The 20,654-nt window shown below is 33.8% G+C and overlaps 1 protein-coding gene across 2 annotated transcripts; it reads left to right on the top strand.

Annotated features, from left to right (window-relative positions):
* The first annotated feature begins 7,303 nt into the window (after positions 1-7,303).
* Positions 7,304-19,249, top strand: LOC104120190 (universal stress protein PHOS32). 2 transcript variants are annotated; one of them, XR_011410801.1, is made up of 5 exons: positions 7,386-7,685; positions 18,285-18,394; positions 18,485-18,603; positions 18,909-19,071; positions 19,105-19,249. XR_011410801.1 is itself a non-coding variant. In XM_009631919.4 (4 exons), the coding sequence occupies exons 1-4, from the start codon at positions 7,508-7,510 to the stop codon at positions 18,988-18,990; spliced, it is 489 nt and encodes a 162-aa protein (XP_009630214.1). In that variant the 5' UTR covers positions 7,304-7,507; the 3' UTR covers positions 18,991-19,249. The 2 variants fall into 2 exon arrangements, 1 of the variants encoding a protein (XP_009630214.1); XM_009631919.4 differs by having other exon boundaries at positions 7,304-7,685; positions 18,909-19,249.
* Positions 19,250-20,654: the final 1,405 nt, after the last annotated feature.

Raw genomic sequence — 20,654 nt, 5'->3', positions numbered from 1 at the left:
ACTTGTATACTTTAATTGTCATATATTTGGCTTGTCTTGTTGCTTTGTATTAGTTGTGGCATCCCTTGATTTAGTATGAGATTCCTTTATGGCTTTGCTTTCATAATTCTTTAATCGTTGAGATTCTTGTGAATAGAGTTGTTGAATTGATTATATTTATTGATTTTGATTATGGATCGAGTTGCACACCTCAATAGGTGGAATAAGGGAGGATTGATATTGATAGGATCGGGTTGCATGCCGCAACTGATTTTATATAATATTTTGATATGGTGAAATAAGGGAGGATTATGATATTGATTCTGATTATATGGTGGGATCAGGTTGCGCGCCACAATGGATTTTACATGTTATTCTTGATATTGATATGGTGAAATAAGGGAGGATTGTGTTTGTACGGTGGAATCGGGTTGCATGCCGCAACAGATTGTGTCTTTTGTATTCATTGTCGCATTGTGTTAGCTTTCAATATTTTCATACGAGATTCTGAGGACTGGTGTTTCTGGTTTTATTGATTTCGAGGATTGAGTTTAATTTTCATCAGTTAACTGCCTTACATTTGCGGTGTTTCCTTTCTTGTTATTATTATGCGTATAGGTTATTGTAAGTGACCCGTCTTAGCTTCGTCACTACTTCGTCGAGGTTAGGCTCGGCACTTATAGAGTACATGAGGTTGGTTGTACTCATACTACACTCTGCTTTTCTTGTGCAGATTTTAGAGTCGGTCCTAGTGGCGGTCAGTAGATTGCTGGGATTGATTGCCTGACGGAGACTTGAGGTACAAATGCACGACGTTTGCAGTCCTGAAGTCCCCTTCTAGCTGTTTATTTCATTTCAGACAGTCATGTTTTCATTCAAACTATTATATGTATTACTATAGTCGCTCGTGAGCTTGTGATACCAGTTCTAGGATTGTATCCAGATATTGTTGTCATTATGGGTTTTCTCATTCTATTTCAGTTTTATTTTAGTTTATTCAATTTACTCGGTATCAATTAATTTGAATTGTTAAAATGGCTAAAAACTATTCTAACTTTGGCTTGCCTAGCAAGTGAAATATTATGCGTCATTTCGGTCCCGAGGGTGGAAATTTCGGGTCGTGACAAGCCATTGTCCTTCCTCGAAGTTTGGTGGAGCAACCATGGAGATCCTTTCTAGGTGTTAACCTTTTAGAAAGAACCTGCTCTGATACCAATTGATAGAAACTAAGGGTCCACCAAACCATATAGAGAATTAAGTTCTCTATCAGGTCCCACAACAAACAGCAATAAATAAAGAACACATAATATGTATGTGGAAAACTCCCTACTCACATGATTAAAAATCACGACCTACCTTAGTAGGATTTCAACTTCACTAGTTGAGCAAACTTCAGATTACAACCTATTGCAATCTAGAAATTAAACTTTTAATCCCTCACCTCTTACAATAACTCTATTGTAAACTCTTTGTAATAACTCTATTACAAAGCCACACACTTGACTAAATCTAGTCAAACAACCAAAAGCAATAATAGTTAAATGATGTCCTACTAAATGCTTCAAAACTTTGTAACGTGTTGTTTATATATGTGGGGTCATGAGAGTAGTTACAAGGGCATTTCTGATTTCTAGCAAATTGCAGTTGTGCTGCTGTACTGTAGAGTTGACTTGCGCGACGACCTGAGAACCTGATCCTATCTGTTCCCTTTGCAGTTCCCTTGTCTGTTTTCCTTGAGAATTAAACCAGACAACAAGGTATGTTGCAATGAGCACAAGGGAACTGATTGTATCAAGTTCTTATCTTGTTCTTCCATGAAATTTGACAAATCATCAAAACCATACTCGCATAACTTACCATGTCACTTATGCATTCTCTAAGTTAATGAGTGTGGCTTGTATCAAGGTAACTAGTCTCTATGCAACGTTGCACGTGTACTCCATATCATTCCTTTTTACAATATGCATATAAAAACAATAGTTAGAGATTGTTAATATATATATATATATATATATATATATATATATATATATATATATATATATATATATATATATATATATTTATTGGGTTATAAATTAGAAATTTAAATATACTAACCTTTAAAACTTTTTATGAATAAAGCCGAAAGGCACACTCTTTATCCAAATCCATTTCAGTTCTTCTATCATGACACTATTAATTAAAATTTGACACATCTCCCATATGAAATTGCGTTGCTCTAATAGGTGATGTGGAAAGCAGTATTCTTTGACTTACCTTATCTTCTCTATATCCTTTCAATTGCACATTGATATAATTATCTTCTCAAGGTTATTGTTCTTTTCTAGATTGTCGAAGCCTCCCTTTTTTCTATTTCACTATACATGTCATGCACACTGTTTTTTAGTTTCCTCTTGTATACAACTATTTATTTAAACACTGATAAGTGTTAGAGTTCAAATCTCATTGTTGGATATGAATGATTAAATTGCAAATTGAGTCCCTTTTTTATCTACTGAAAATTAGGTAATCGGGTATGATAAAATTAAAGAAAATATCCAAATATGCCATGTACTATTAGAAACTACTCATTTTTATATTTTTCAATATATTCTTTGAGTTTGATATATCATCGTGGAATATGAAGGGTTGAAATGAATAATGAGTCATCTTTTATTTACTGACTAAAAATTAGGTAATCAAGTAAGATAAAATTAAAGGAGAAAGTCCAAAAAAGGCCTTGTTAAATCATAATTGAAGCAAATATAATGACACACCAAAAAGTAGTAGCAAAGAATGATAATAAAACAAAACAAATGAAATACAGAAAACAGTTAAATTATAAACGTGGCACCTCTATTACATGATCTCACTGTACATCCAAAATACCTAGACTAAATATTCTAACGTTGCTTTGCGAAAAATGGGTGTACAAATGCAGTCCATTTTTCTTAAAATTTATACTATGATTTTTCAAACAAGGTTACAAAATTTATTCACCTCTATAGAGTGCAGAAAGTTAATTCATTAGCCCAATCTCAATAGGCTTTTAGAAATGTATACGCATCGTAAAAGAAAAAAAGAATATTTCGATTAGATAATCTATTGATGAATAGATCAGAAAGCAAGGGCAGGGTAGGGATAATTAGAAATATTACAAACTATTACGATACAAGAAGTCCTCAGTTTTGCGGCTTTAATAGAATTCGTGTGCCAAGAGATTGGAACAAGGAAGATAGACTTCCCTTCGAGGGATATTTTAAGGCCGGAGATAACTTTTCTTTCTTCCTCTCACTTATTTATAAGTGTGTAATAGCGGGATAGGATTCCCTCCGGTATTTTAATATCAAGTAATTCTCAATTGTCACCTAGATGTATGCCACGTGTGAAAGTTGAATTTCAAAGGCTGAGATTTACTTTCTGTGTTTTAGTATTTTTCTATTTGCTTTATTAATTAGATATAGTTTTTACTTGCTTTCTTTATTTCTTAAATAAAAAATGGCAGGACATTTTGGCCGCTTTTTTCACTTCGGTCCAACTCCTCCCCACCCCTATGAACCATGTTCTCTTCTTTTTCACCTTCCTCCACCTCCGCATGTACATTTTTCGCATATTGTCGCTGCTGCAGCATAACCAGCGCATTGTTTTTCAAAGAAAGAGTAAATTGTAAATCTTAATTTTAAGAAAATTCACTCATTCTCATCAAGTCTATGTATAAATAAGGTGGGTTTCTCTGGAAACTCCCTTGAATTTTCTTATACTAAGTGAATGCACAGAAAATGGGCCATCCATAAAAATGGAGCAAATCGAATTTTGGGTATTTCCAAACAATACGAAAGTGTAATGTTATGTTTTCTTTCTTGATTTTCAAAGAGTACGAGTGTATTTGTGTGTAAAGAAAATCACAAGGTTGAAGAAGAAGCGAACAAAGTTAGTGGGGCTGTGGCTTGAGGTGGAGGTGGAGGAAGGTGAAGAAAATAGCGTAAGATGGTCCTGTGATTTTCTATTTTTATTTTTTGAGGCATTATTGATTTAATAAAGCAAATAGAAAATATAATAAAGAAAGTATTAGTATAAAATGGATCCAAGCCATTGAAACTTTAAGCATACACATGGCATCATCTAAGTAGTCCATTGAGAATTACTGGACATCACATTATTGGAGGGGATCCAATCCCTGTAATAGCTGGCTAGAATTCTACATATATGAATATATATGCTACTCTAAGGAACCTATTCACCGGGTGCGGAGCCACCTTATGGGAAGCGGTGTCACGTCGGAAAGATTTATTAAATGTATATATAGACATAAGCAAAACCAGATAATACATAGAAAAGGATACATGTGACACCACTTGAAATAAAATAACTCGTTGTCCAACTGGTTAAGCGTTTCAACCTCTTAGTAGAGGTCGGGAGTTTGAATCCTTTTGGCGGCACGCAAGATTTTATTATTTTTGAGACATTATTTATTAAAGAAGAATTAAAATATATTCTGTATTAGTGAGGCTTGAACCACTAACCTCTAACAAAATTAAGCAACAACAAAAACCACTTGCTTTAGCAAGAATTCATTGTTAGTCAAGTTGACAATAAATATACTCAAAATTCTTGAAAAAAGACATATTTGGTACTAGTATTTCTAATGAGACTATCATTAATATATTTTAGAAAATAAAAACTCATTGTAGAGATTTATAGTAATGTTTTGATTTTTTTTTTTTTTTTTATAAATATGATGTCATTATAGTTATTCATTTGTTCACTTCTTTGTTCACCTATTATAAAATGTGACACCGCTTACGAAAAATTCTGGGTACGCTATGGTATTCACAATGGTTAACTTGAGAAATAAATATGTGGCAGCTACACGGTTGGGTAAATCAATTTGAAGTATTGGACTCCAGAATTCTTAAATCAAGCACGAGAGTATTTCATGAAAATCTCCAAGTGTGTTCGAGTAACAGTTGTTCTACAAACATGCCATAATACCCTTCTCCTCGATATAGTAAAAAGTGCAACTAATCGTTTTATCGTGTATGACTTAATTTTTATTCAATAATAGAGATAACTGTATCAATTTAAAAACTAATAAATAGCACCTGTCTAGCTATCAAATTTCAGAGTAAAAAGGTTTATTAAACCAATGTAAACAAACTAAACAAAATCTCCTTTTGACTCTCTAATTAGTTAATTAAGTAAAAAAACAATGAAAAAGAGAGACATGCAACTCGAAACAGAACAGAGAAATTTACTTAAACTTTCTTTCAAAAAGAAGGGGGAAAAATGCAAGCAACAGAGAAGAGAAGATGTAAAATTTACCTGTTTGCAACAATACAAATAACAGTGACGTCGGCAGCCCACCTTCTTAACCGAAATTGAACCGAACCTTGACACTTCAAAAAGTAGCAAAAACTAGAAATTCACTGTCAATATATTTGTTGCTGGAATGAAAATTTTCTTTCTGAAATATTTTTAAGGGTAAATTGGAAGCCGTAAATAACAATAACTGTTAATAAAGGTCAAAGAAAGTTGAAAAGGGGATCATAGCCGTTGTGAACACCATCTCTGATGCATATTCCAGATATTTATTCCTAAATAGAATATTTCGTCATTTGTTATATTTTTATTTTGGAGAGGGGATTAATTTTCTCGTAATGACTTTGTAAATATGTGAAAATTTGCTTCTAGATTAATTAGTAGACGTTACACCCTTTTGCATGAGATGATCCTTAAAAGTAACTTTTTCAAAGGACCACAACCCTTTATATGGATGAGTAAAGAAACATGGGTTTGGATAAATTACATTCTTAGTGACGGTTTAAATAGGGGGTACTTATAGGGGCTTTCTTGTTAAAAAACCAAATTTATTAAGACAAGGGTAATTTTGTAATTTGATTTTCAACTAAAAAGTTTCAGTGAAAACTATAAAAATTATATTAAATTATAAGGTAATGGTGAAAATTTTGAAGTGAAAAAGTGCAAGTCCAAATTGATGAACGGGTCTATTCGAATGACTATATTATAAAATTACGTAGATATTATTTAAAAGTATTTTTAAGTTATAAAACAAAAATTAAAGGAAAAAGTATAATTGCCTAATATCGGGTATGATTGTTACTTTCTTGCCTTGTCCCTCTCCCACCTCAATAAATGAATTATCCTTACCTTTATTTGATTTAGAAGTTGAGGCAAAATAGTGTAATGTACTAACTTGTATTCATATTGTTCGTAATGCTATTTTAAACATTTTATGACCTTCATACTTCTACAAGGAAACAACATGAAAAGTCAAGCTTTAACGTTGCAAGCTTGCGCAATCTAAGAAGATGGAATTTTAATATCTTTAATATGAGAAACATCACAGTTATGGCATATTGGAATAATATTTTTAACCTTCTTCCGGTCAAAAATATTAATGCAGATAAAGTGTAATTCCTGATAATTTATAATATCAAGGACTTTTAATAATTTAACTTTTACGCTAAAGGGCTTTTCTGCTATTAAGAAAAAACTGTTGGTTATCGTTGGTTGACATTAATTTTATCAAAAGGAAACCTCATGACAATCAATTAATTAGAAGTTACAATAATTAAATATTTTTTATTAGTCTAAAGCATGAACATGTCAAATATTGGAGGATTACGTGCTGATCATATTGGAGGATGCAACAACTTGGTTATTAAACGGAACCAGTGAAATATAAAGATGTATTTAAAGCTAGTGAAATCTTATGTATCGCTACATTAAATTTGAATTTATAATTCTTAAACACAATAAATTCAATGCTAAGAACTCAAGATATTAAATTATCAAATATAAGTGTTGCATTAGCCACTTGACAGAGATGGCCTAACAGTTGAAGATTCTTCAGAATGATAAATCTGGAAAAATTGAAGTTCAATCTCAGTAGAGGGAACGCCTTTCCTATTTGTACTAATTAAGGACCAGTTTGGCCATATTCGAATTTGTTTTATAATTTTTCGAAATTGGTATTTGACCATGAAAATTTTAAATTTTATTTAAAGTTGAGTTTGAGAATTTTTTGAAAATTTAAAAACTCCAAAAAATTATTTTCTAAAAACACTCTGAAAAAAATTCAAAAATAGCTCCAAATTAGATTTACGTAACAAGAGAATTCAAAATTTTAAATAGCATTTTTACTAGAATTGTGTTTTATTTTTTCCCGAAATTTCACAATTCTTTATGTCCAAGCCCACTTAAACTTTGGTGAATAGTTGAACAGGTACACCCGCACTGTGTTTTTTAGAAAGAAAGAGAAGAAGAAATATGACAGCCATAAAAAGTGGGTCCCAACACAACATTTTTGGGGTCTTATGTGTGGTGGCAAACATGCTATCGCTATCCGACAACTGAATTGCCAAATCAACATCGCACTACCTCAGTTCTTTGTTGAATAGTCGTGTCCCAGTTGCCTTTCCTATTTTATATTGTTGAAAGTCTTCAGTCATTCTTACAATGATCAATCAAGACCCAAAAAGAAAAAGAAAAAGATACGCCATCTTCAGATTGTTGAATAGAGAGGATGGAAGGAGGTAGATTTGTAGGGGTGGCAGTGGATTTCTCAGCATGCAGCAAGAAAGCTCTGAAATGGGCCATTGACAACATCCTTCGTAAAGGGGATCACCTTATTCTGGTCACTGTTCGCCCTGAAGGTCACTATGAAGAAGGCGAGACGCAGCTCTGGGAGGCCACTGGTTCTCGTATGTTATGATTTCTCTTCTCTTCTATCCCCCCCATTAATTGTTCTTTTTGTTTTCTTACATCTTTTTCTTACTTGTCTAGATTTATCTAATCCAACCCCAAAATGAAAAATAATCGATCTTGCTGTTAGACTTCGTGTAATTTGTTGCTGTAGAATATGTTTTTTCTACGCATATAGAGGAGGAGGGTTGCCATAGGTTGACAACTGAGTATAAATATAGTTTAACTATAATGATGTGTACTCTGATTCGGTAATAGGATTCACATAGTGAACCCCCTAATAGTTGGCGTAGTTGATCGATTTATATGTAGGTCCTCTAAGCCATTTTTGTGTTTTGGGTGCCAAGGTGAAATTAACTAACTGAAATAGTGTTCATTACAATCTTTATTGCAAATACTGGTAGTTTTGCAAGAGAACCTGGTTTCTTTTGTCTAGATTGAAGGAACTTGTTTTTTAGCTAAAGAATTTGAAAGCAATTGTGTGCTGCTGAAAAGTATGGAGCTTTTATGTCTGTCCTATTATATATATTCTTATCCATTTGAGTGCTGGCCTTTGTAGCTTTGGGCAGAGCTAATAGTTCATAGTTTCTGTAGGACAGTAGATATATATGGGTATCTCTGTTGATGTACCCAGGGGCGGAGCCACCTTTCCTTAAGTGCTGTCCGAAAATTTTGCTAAATTTATATATTTGATTAGTATGCAAAAACGAAATAACAATAAAAAAGATTGAAATGACATTGCTATCACATGGAAAGTCTCAGCTCTCATGGTTATATCTCCTCTGTTATGTAATTTTGTGGTTAATAATATATTACATCCGTGCTCTAAGCAGTAGAGATGGATGATTTAACCCAAAAAAAAAAGTCTTGGTCATTAATCATTATGGGGATAGGAAACAAGATTGCATTGATAGTTGTTAAGTCTCAACAATTACGAATATTAATATACCTTCAGCAAAGTGTTTAATCTTTTACTGGGTAAAGCGTTGAATGTCCGGAATCATCAAGTTCATGCTTGCACCTTTTATTTATGAATAACCTTTTTGACATGTCTAGCTGCAAAGAGTTATACTAGCTTCCTGAGAACCAACAACATAATGCCTAGTATAGTTCCACAAGTGGGGTTTAGGGAGGGTAGTATGTACGCAGATCTTACCCCTACCTTGAGAATAAGGGTGGCATGTGGGTCGGTTAGGACTAGGCCCGGCCCAGGACCGCAAGCCCAAATGGGTGGTGGGCCTAAACGGTCCTAACCGAATAGGATCAGGACCGTGGGGAGGTGGGCTGGGTAGTGGGCCGGTCCCATAGGCGAGGCCCGCGAGACCGGGACCGGCTGGGAAGTGGGCCGGTTCAAGCGGTCCTAAACGGGCCTATCCGGGCCCAACTGCTAATTATTTTTTAAAAAAAATGCCACATTATAGCCGTTATGGCATTTAAAATATGGTCGTTTTACCTGCCAAAATAGCCGTTGGCTATTTATAAAATAGCCATTTAACCCCCCAACTTTGTTTTAACCCCAAACTTTTTATAGCTATATATACATATTAAGATATATTATAGCTATATATACATATTAAGATATACTATAGCTATATATACATGTTAAGATATATATATATATATATATATATATATTAAGATGTATATATAGTATATAAAGATGTATATATAGTATAGTATACTATATATACATCTTAAGATGTATATATAGTATATCTTAAGATGTATACTATCGAATATGGCTTATATACTGTGTATATATAGTATAGTATATATATAGTATATATATTATTTTGAGTAATATGAGAATATTCAGTATTACTGACAGCATTAGTAATCTGACTTGGGGATATAACCGAATCCAAAGTCCATGTAGTTGGGAAATTAATTTCTTCCCACTTAATAGGTCTCCTCGTGGTGACCTTCGACTTTGCAAAATTAGTTTCCATCAATATAGTCTGATCGGATGTATCATACAATTTACATCTAGGGTTTAACATAGATAATAGTTCCACTTATAATAGACAGTCATTTTCTAATAATAGACTTTTGCCTGCTATTAGTTCAAATTATAATAGGCATTCATTTACTAATCGTAAACTGTTGCCTGATATTCAACATATTTCTCCCGTTGAACCAGTCTATGGACTAGCTAGAAATCATGTTGCATCTTTGCATACAATTTCTACTAGAGTTAGTGATAAGCCTGTTGAAAGGGTTAACCCCAAACAAATATTGTTCAGGATAGTGATAATATTTTTGATAAGGATATTCCTTCTGTATCCGAAATGGATTTCAACCCCAATGATGTTTAATGATCCCACACCAAATAGATTTTAGTCTAGGGTCACAAGCAAGAAGTTATATTCAAAAAGAATTTTTTAATAATAAATGGAACCGGTTTAAAACTTGGTTTTTTGATACTTATAGTAAAGATGATTTAAATAATATTTCTCAAGAGTTTTATGAAACTTGTGCTTTGCATAATCAAATTATGTATTTTGTCCCTTGGTTTATAACCACCTATTTACCACTTTATATAAAGGTTTTAGAAAGATCTTATAAAGATGGGAGTGGCAATATTACTAAAGCCATATACCCTCCTCAAGCACCTTTTGTTTTACCTAATAATACAGGTATTACGTTTACTGCATTTCAAAAATTTATTGATGAAGATGTTGTTGCAGTCAGTATCGCAGAAATTAATAATTTGATTTCTCAAAATAATTATTTGAGTTTATATGTTAAAGTTTTGGTTGAACACATCAGTTTTCTTGATAAAAAACTTGATGAATTAACTATTTTGATAAAAGAAATGAGTACTAGCAAGAAGACAATTGATATTGCCTCTACGTCAGGAAGCAAATCATAGGCTCAAATTGTTCTTACTCATGTTCAAAGACCCTCTGAGATTCAGGATTTTAAATTCAAATCTTTAAATGATTTAGAACTTTTTGATAAAAAGTTATCTGGTGTAAATATCAAACCTATTGATTTGTCAAAGGATTTTGCTGATAAATTAGACACCACTTTTGATTATAAAAATGAAGTTTGGTCAGAGTTTAATAAACTCAGAGGTTATCCCAAAAATAATAGTAAGAATGCTGATAGTAAGTATGCTGATAAACCCAGAATGCAAACTTATTATTACAATCGTCCTACTCCTCAAGATGTCTTAATAGAGGAACGTGATTGGAATCAGACTAATACGTCTTACAATGGTTCCGAAATTTATGAATGGAATCTTGATGGTTTGACTGATAGACAATTGACTATTCTTGTACATAGAATGCTTATGTATGCAATTATCTGTAAAAGTGTGAAAAATACAGATAAAATTATTTGCAAAATGATTATTGCAGGTTTTACTGGCCAACTCCGTGGCTGGTGGGATAATTATTTGACTGTTGAAGAAAAGGCAATGGTTATTAATGCAATAGCCACTGACGAAGGAATTGATAACTTAGGCATGGCTCTTGTAAAAAATAGAGAAGATGCTGTTTATACCCTTGTTCTTACCATATTAGAACATTTCAATGGTAGATTTACCAATCAGCATGAGACAATTCGTACTCTACTTAATGGTCTTAGATGTAGGACCTTAGGTGAATTCAGATGGTATAAAGATACCTTTATGAGTAGAGTTATGGAATTACCCGAAAATAAGTATGACCATTGGAAAGCTAAGTTTATAGATGGCCTTCCCTCCTTATTTGCTGAAAGAGTAAGAAAAACTCTAAGAGGTAGCTATGGTGAAATTCCGTACAAGGATTATACCTATGAAAAATTGATAGGAATATGCACACAAGAAGGATTAAACTTGTGCAATGAGTTAAAATTGTCCAGACAACTTAAGATGGATAAGCTTAAGGAGAAATCTCAATTAGGAGACTTTTGCACACAGTTCGATTTATCCGAGACTACTACTCATAACAAGAAGAAGAAACACAAGTATCATAGATACCCTAATTCAGACAGTCCTTATAAGAAAAAGAGATCGAGATATAGATCCAAAGAAGAGCGTGATGCTAAGAAAGCCCATCGCAAGTCTACTAGATTTACGAAAAATAGGTCTAAGCGAGATCTTGCTGATATTAGATGTTATAAATATGAAAAATTTGGCCATATAGCTCCAAATTGTAAGCTTCAAAAGCTAAAAACCTTAGAACTAGACGATGAGTTACGTGATAAGGTTTATGGTTTGTTATACCCTTCTGGATCAGAATCTGATTATTATTCTGAGTCAGAAACTGAAGCTGAAATAGATTTACTTGATTTATCTGATAGTGATAAAAATATTGATAATACTTGTACAACTTGCAAAGGTAATACATGTACCTGTGATGATGATGAATTTTATAAACTACAATCTCAATTTCAAGATTTGAACATGAAAACTATTACATCTGATAATGTAATAGAACTTTTAAAGGAAGTTAATGATGATAAACTTCGTGAAAAAATTATAAATTTGGATGCAAGTTCAAGTTCAAGTTCTTCAAAACCTTTTGAAAACTCAAAAAAGGAATTTGAATATTTTGCGCCTTATTCTTTATTAGAGGTTAATAACCGTCTTTTAAATAAGAATACAACTCCAGCAAGAAATTCTTCTTTCGATGATTTAAAAGTTGAAGTTGAAAACTTGAAAAGAGAGATCAAATCTCTTAAACAAAATCAAATGATTTGTGATCATAGGATTACTCAGATTGAGAAAATCAATTCTCCAGCTGAGAAATCTGATGATAAAAACAAAGGTATTTCTGAAAATGATATTGAAGAAAAACCTATTAAAATTAATTCTCAACATGATATGTTTTTGGGAATGATGCAAATTGTTACTGCTCATAGATGGTATATTAAATGCACTATTCTAATAGATAATAGTTTTTCTATTACAAATATTGCTATGATTGATAGTGGAGCTGATGGTAGCTGCATTCAAGAAGGTTTAGTACAGTGTTTTGGGTAGCGTGCGGCGACAAATAGCGACGAGGGCCCGCTTCACTGAGGCAAGAGGCGCGCAACAAAGCGCTCGCCTTTTTTATGTGAAGCGACAATTTATACAAAAACATAAAATATTATATACATATAACTAAAAACTCAATAACAATAATATATTAATAAATAACATTCAAAAATTAATTGCGAATCTTGATGAGTCTTGTATAGCATAATTCCAAGCTATATCATTTCGTTTATTTCTATCGGATGACGCCATTTCAACGCTGTTTTATGGAAAAAAAATTATCAAGTCAATATGCAATTAATTCTACTATATAAGACTATAAACCTATAATTGAAAAAACAGAGCAACAAATAAATAAAGCTACTGCCTCTGCTTGATTTTGAAAAACAGAGCAACAAAACAGAGCAACAAAAAAAATGAAGCTACTGCCTGACTGCCTCTACTCGATTCTTAAAAACAGAGCAACAAAAAAAAAATACAGCAATTGCCTCTGCTCGATTTTGAAAAACATAGCAACAAATTGAAAAATAAGAGCTGAAAGAGATGATGGAAGAAACAGAGCAAAGAACCCAAAAACAGAGCAAAGAAAGAAAGAAAGGAGAAGAAAAACAGAGCTGGGCTGAAAGAGAAGAAAAACAAAGCTGAAAGAAGAAGAAAAACAGCGATCACTGAAGAAAGAAGAAAGAAGAAAGAAGAAAGAAGAAAGAAGAAAGAAGAAGAAGAAGAAGAAGAAGAAAGAAGAAGAAAGAAGAAAGAAGAAAGAAGAAGAAAAAAGAAGAAAGAAGAAAGAAGAAAGAAGAAAGAAGAAGAAAAAGAAAAAAGAAGACCAGCAATGGTGGTCGACCAGAAGAAGAAGAAAGGAGAAGAAGAAGAAAAGAAAAGAAAGAAACATACCTGGTGAAGAAGGGGTCGCTGATGGCTTACGATGGAAGAAGAAGAAGAAGATGTGAACCCAAGCCCTAATTTTGTCGCTGAAGGAGAACTGGAGAAGAAGGGTCGCTGCTAGTAAGAAGTGATTTCACCCAAGCCCTAATCGCGACTTAAGTGCCTTTTTTTTTTTTTTTTTAAAATAGCGACGCTACGCTCGCTTCTCGCCACACTGTCGCCTCGCTACACAAGCAGAGGCGACCGCTATTTTGAATCGCAACGCAACAGGCCCTCTGTAGCGTCACACGCTCGCCTCGCGTCGCTACACGCTTTTAGCGCTGTAGCGAGCGCTATTTATAACACTGGTTTAGTACCTACTAAATATTTTAAAAAAACTACTCATATGGTAAAATCTGCATTAGGGCATGCTTTAGATATAAAGTATAAATTGCCTAATACGGGTATTTGTCAGAATAAAGTCTGCATTCCTCATTTCTTTTTCTTGGTTAAAAACCAGTTATATCCTCCAATTATACTTGGAACACCTTTTATTAACGCCATTTATCCTTTTACTAGCATAGACTCAAAAGGTTTTACAACTACTTATAAGGATAGAAAGATAAGTTATATTTTTGTTACAGATCCCGTAACTAGAGATATAAATGCTTTAATTGATATGAAACAAAGACATATTGATTCGTTACAATTAGAATTATTTAGTATGAATATATTTGATACTTTAAATTCTACTAAAGTGCAGGAAAAGATTAATTTAATTTTCGAAAATATTGTTTTGTGCTGAGCATCCTAGTGCTTTTTGGAATAGAAAAAAGCATATTGTCACCCTTCCTTATGAAGATAATTTCTTTGAGGATGATATTCCTACTAAATCTCGACCTTGTCAGATGAACGCTGAAATGGTAAAATTCTGCAAATAAGAGATTGATAATTTGTTACAAAAGGGTTTGATAAAACCCTCAAAATTTTCTTGGTCTTGCACAACTTTTTATGTTAATAATGCTGCTGAAAAGGAACGAGGTATTCCTAGATTGGTTATTAATTATAAACATTTGAATAAATATTTAAAATGGATTAGATATCCAATTCCCAATAAAAAGGATTTATTATCAAGATTATATGATGCCAATATATTTTCAAAGTTTGATTTAAAATCTGGATATTGGCAAATTCAAATATTTAAGGAGCATACTTATAGAACTGCTTTTAATGTCCCATTCGGGCAATATGAATGGAATGTTATGCCTTTTGGTTTAAAAAATGCCCCTTCTGAATTTCAAAAAATCATGAATGATATATTTAATCCATATCTGGATTTTATCATTGTTTATATTGATGACATTTTGATATTCTCGAAAACATTTGAAATGCATATTAAGCATCTAGATATTTTTAAAAGAATTGTTATACAAAATGGTTTGGTTATTTCGAAACAAAAAATGAGTTTATTCCAAACACAGATGCGTCTATTATTGGTTACGGAGGGATTTTGAAACATATAAATCCAAACAATAATTGTGAATACCTGATTAGATTTCACTCTGGAAAATGGTCTGAAGCAGAGAAAATACGCTACTGTGGCTCATGAAATGTTAACTATAGTTAAATATGTTTTAAAATTCCAAGATGATTTATACAATCAAAAGTTTTTGATAAAAACTGACGCTCAATCTGTTAAATATATGTTTAACAAAGATTTTAAACATGATGCCTCAAAATTGATATTTGCAAGATGGCAGGCTCAATTAGCCCCCTTTTGATTTCGAAATTCAATACAAAAAGGGAATTGATAACTCTCTGCCAGATTTCTTATCTCGTGAATATCTGCAGGATGGACCCCTATGGGGCAGAGATAGAGGTAGAGGAAGGGGAAGATCATCCCCACATTCCCAAGGAAGAACATCCCCTCAGGATCGTCATACGGATCCACATCAAACTCCCCAGTTATACAAATGGGAAGAAGGAGCTTGACCAATGAGAAGATATCTCTCAGAGGAGAATCCTCAATAGGACCATCCGTTCACCTGGAAGATATTCCAGAAGATAGTCCGTTATACGCACACTTGCAGGCATACTTGACTGCTCAAAAGCAAAGTGATACTTTTGCTTCAATTACAAAAGAGGACAATGATGATATCAAGTCTTATGAGAAATTGATTAAAAAAGAAATGATATTTCTTTTAGAAAATATAGATATTCAGAGGAAAGAAGAACCATGTAAGATATTCCAAAGGTACTTGATAAATGGATTATATTATCCGGGTGAGTCATACAAAATCCGTTCTTATTATGAGACTATTCTCACCAGTACAGGCAATGCAGAATTTCAGCACTTTTCTGGTTATAGCACAGACGAGAATGTTTATAACTTCTCTTATATCTGTTGAAGATTGGGGTATATCTACAATGAAAGAAAGGCAGATAAGCCTTAACAAGTCCCGTATGAATTTTACCTATTGGGATTATATCCAGGCCTTTGATAAAGTGCTCTATTACAATAATGATAGACATAAGCACACTTGGTTCATAAAGGTGTGTGCAAAGATATTTGTAGAACCTATTCCTAATTGGTTTTTAAACTGGTGGTCATACCACAATCCGACAGTCAAGATATTACCGGATCCATTTCTTATGTTATACAAAGAATGGACAAAAGTTTCACTAGTTATAAACGAGTTATACCACATAGATCATATCTGTTACTTAGAAAATATTGACCAGATATATTTCTTTCTAGAATTCTCTATTCCCTGGATTCATAAATGGACTCCAGAGGTAGGATTCACCGAGGAACAGATCCCTTGTTTATACAGAACTTTTTATAATAACTTCTGGGATAAACTGATGAAAAAGGATTCCAAAACAAAGACGTTATATGGTCAAGAACTCTTAGATTCTGTTAAAACAAAAATTCAAGAATATTCCAGCAACCCTCAGAAAGAAAGAATTGATGATAGCTCAGTTCGGCACATTGCCAGAAAAATCTCCTTTCAAGAAGGGGATAAGGAAGAAATGATTAATGACTATTTGGAAGAAGTAAAAAGAAATTTGCTTCGTTCCATCAACCAATATGAGAAATCAGACACTTCAATGCAAAGTGAGACTAGCAACGATGATATCGCAGATGACTCTCAACCTATTGAATCAGAAAAGATATTATCTGATGAAGCCTTACAAGACGCGGAAGATTTCCTCCGCAAAATGAAGGAGTTAGAAAAACGACCAGCACAGTGAAGCCGCCGGACCCCACATGAAGCCGCCGGACCCCACTCAAACAGTAGATAGACTATTTCAACAGTAGAAACACTGTTTGGTACAGTAGAAACACTGTACAGGCCCTATTTTACTGTTTAAGATTCGTTTTTTTATATATAGATGCATTCTTTCAGAGAGGAAGGCAGAAGCCAAAACTCTCTCTCTCTCTTAAATCTCTCTCTCTCTATTGTAAGTACTACTTTGTAATCGAAGATCAAGTAAATAAAATCTCAAGTTGTTCGTATACAGGCCTTGCATCCCGGCCTCATAAGGTATTTATTTTTACTTATAGTATTTCTTCTAGTCTATCCTCTCTGGCCGTGACTATGTCCGGCTAAGAGACTTCATATCTATGTTGAATATCTAACTTCTCTCCTATATAAACCATAAAAGATCTGGCCTCTATCAAAATATAAAGGAATTTTATATATAGTATTTTGACTTGGTTTCGAGATGGTGGTACAGTCTAATATAGCACTACTCTTATTGGCTTTGCCTTAGTGGCTCCGTTTAGCCAGCCGTGAACCTTAGCCCGTTAAATGAGTTAAAAAGGGCATCTTCTTTCACGGTTAGAACTGCTAGATACATGGGCTCAATGAGAGTATGTATTATATTTTATGACAGGCCCCTTGCTTGAGTAAAAGGTTAGACCTTCCATACAGTCATCAAACTATATAAAAAATTCTTGTATATTTCGATTCTTATATCCTTACTGACCGTGCGGATTACCACCAGTCTTTAAACTTAAGGATACTGAATTAGCTAGATTGAGTACACTCGATCATGTTAAAATTAGAGATCTTTAACTGGTGGAAACCTCGGTGAACACATAATAGTCAGCAGAGGTGTGAAACAATTCCAGTTCCCGATAAATCGGTGATCTCTGTTTTAACCAGATTGGGTAGGCCGTGCGGATTACTGCCCGTCTACACTCGATCCTGTTAAGATATTATAATATTATAACGCATTGCTTTGAATATCTCTTTACAATATTTTTGTCTTTAAATTTGAATTAAAAAATTTAGGTGACAATTCTATAATATAATTTACAAGGAATTGCCTTAGATATTTTTATTACCATTTTTTTTCTCTAACTTCTATAAAAAAAATTTAAAAAATAGAAAGTATCCGTTGAGCCCACTTAGGCTCGGGACCGACCCACTTAACCTGGGACCGTTAGTTCGTGGTCCCGGTCCGCTTCTAACAAGAAGCCCGCGAAGCCCGCTTAGGACCGGCCCACTTAGGACCGGGCCCGCAAAGCCCAATTAGGACCGGACCCCGGCCCACATGCCACCCTTACTTGAGAAGATAGAAAGTCTGCTTCCAATAGACCCTTGGCTCAAGAAATGCATAATCACATCAAATAGGATAACGACTTCCTGAGAACCCTAGCGGTGAAAGATTGCCACCTTGGGTTTGTTATTGGTTGAATATGTGATATTTGTTTAGTTAGATTATATCATCTGATACATTTTTTGGGATCTTTTTGCAGCTTTAATCCCTTTATCCGAGTTATGCGATGCCCACACAATGAAGAAGTATGGGGTTAACCCTGACCCAGAAACATTGGATATGGTAACCCTTGCTGCTAGACAGAAGGAGGTGATATTTTCTCTTCTTTTTCGAGATCCAGTGTTTCTCAGTAAGCATACATAGATTAAGTATTCTTACAATTTTTTCTTTTGTTAGCAGATAATGGTAGTCCTGAAAATTTACTGGGGAGATGCTCGAGAGAAGTTATGTGAAGCAATTGACAAAACTCCCTTGAGCTGTCTGGTCATTGGAAACAGAGGGCTTGGAAAGCTCAAGAGGTCTAATCCTTTCTATAATTCCTTTTGTGACTGAATGACATGTTGTGTATTATGTCAAAATGGAAATTAGTCACTTCGTTGCCTTTTCTTTTGCCACAACCGTGTAGCTTTGGTTGAGAAAGATACCACTTTTCTCATGCTACCAACTTCCAAATGTATTTGCATAGATTGAGTAAACTTGGAAACTGTCTATCCATTGGGATTTCAGCAAAAATCTCATGATCATTTAGCAATTGGCATTACAACACACTGTTTGAAATAATGGGAATATTCTAACGTTTAGTTTTTCCTCCTTTTTATTACAGGGCCATCATGGGCAGCGTTAGCAACTATGTTGTGAATAATGCTACATGTCCTGTTACTGTTGTGAAGCATGCAGATGAATAGTTTTGCAATATGCAATGCGGGTTTATTTTGTCATTGAAATCTAAGCTTATGTTAAAATAATCTTGTTTGTTTTCTAAGCTTATGTTAAAATAATCTTGTTTGTTTTCTAAGCTTGATGTTGGATCAAGCTTCTATATTAATGTGTACTTTGAACATGTCCATGCTATATGTGTATTATGTACCCTCATGTTGAACCTCTCTAATTCCTATATCACCATGAGTTGCTGCTGCAGTAAATAAACATTTTGGAACTCTTCAATCTGGCTTCATTGTAAAGCATTGATATGCTATTTGTATGCTTATGTCTTATAACTTTTATAAGGTGGCGTCACCACTCAAGAGAGTATTATGTTTTATTTTATCTGGGCCTTCGCGTAGGTTATGCATGGGGTTGATCTCTCTGAATGCTGCTGAATACTAGGCCAGAAATCTTTACAAGCAACATGAAAGATGGAAAATATTTGATACAGGTTCAAGAATCTGAACCTGTGGAGAGGAGCTAATGTTTTTGAGATTCAGCTAATTAAGGATGCTTTACACTCTCTTCTGCAATGTTTTAAATGAAATTTGCGTGCTAGCTAATATGTGGTAGCTGAACCTTTTCGTTATTGACTATGCCGCTTATTCTTCATTAAACTGGGTAGTGCTTACTGCTGTTGCATTAGGTTGCATTTTCATAAATTGTGGGTCTGATCACATTGTTTTCCTTCAGCAGAAAAAAGTAAAAATCAAGACAGAGAATTCTAGGTGGCTGTAGAATGATCGATGTTACTTGTGTATTAGATTAAGATGTCAATTTTCCTTCAGATACATGTTATTTATTTCTTTTTCCCTAGTATCACAAAGCTTCGAGGAATAATTGACCTCCCTCAGCACTAATTAATGAAACTAGCACTTGCAAAAGTTGATAGGTTAATTTATCCGTAAGATTTACTACTTTGAGGCCTTAAAATACCCTCCCAAGTTTTGTTTTAGCAAATATTTATAGACGGGGGAGTAATTCTCTTCCAAGGATATAAAATGCTGCATGGGAAGGGAGGATAATAATCCAGCACCATTAGTAAAATTATGCTAAAAATGTATACAACTCCTTAAACGTCCCAAACTATACTATCGATGTATAAGTTCTTGTGTATATTATTTTATTTATTCAAAAAGGGGATATCCATAAAATTATTTATCCTAAAAAATGGATAACAATTGAATTTATACGCGATTTTAAGAATATGTGGACTAATTCAATACAAGTGATCAATAACGTTAAATAAGTGAATTAAAGATAGAATAAAGAACCAAACCAGTTGTGATATTAGGTCCGAGCTCGGATCTGAGCTTAGGTATTGTTCTGCCCTCGATTCGAAGCCAATTACTTATGAAGAACTATGAACCAAAATAAGAACTTTGAATAACTTTAGAAGTAGAGAAAATAAGTGTATATTGCCTTGATATGCGTGTTACAGTATGTCCATTGAACAATAAACTTCCTCTTTATATAGTAGGGGAGTTTTACCCTAAGTATAATTCTAAGAAAGGTAAAAATCTTTTTTTTTCATTAATCACTGATCCGCTGTCGATACGGGCCGAGATTCATGCCGTGATATCCGGTTGGGCGCGGTTATCACGGCCCTTCGTTAGTCGTGTACAACCGTTTGGTTATGCCTTAT

This window comes from Nicotiana tomentosiformis, chromosome 9, assembly GCF_000390325.3.
Source record: "Nicotiana tomentosiformis chromosome 9, ASM39032v3, whole genome shotgun sequence".
Lineage (NCBI taxonomy): Eukaryota > Viridiplantae > Streptophyta > Magnoliopsida > Solanales > Solanaceae > Nicotiana > Nicotiana tomentosiformis.
Note: the sequence above shows the minus strand (reverse complement) of the source record. Positions and strands in the feature narration are given on the sequence as shown.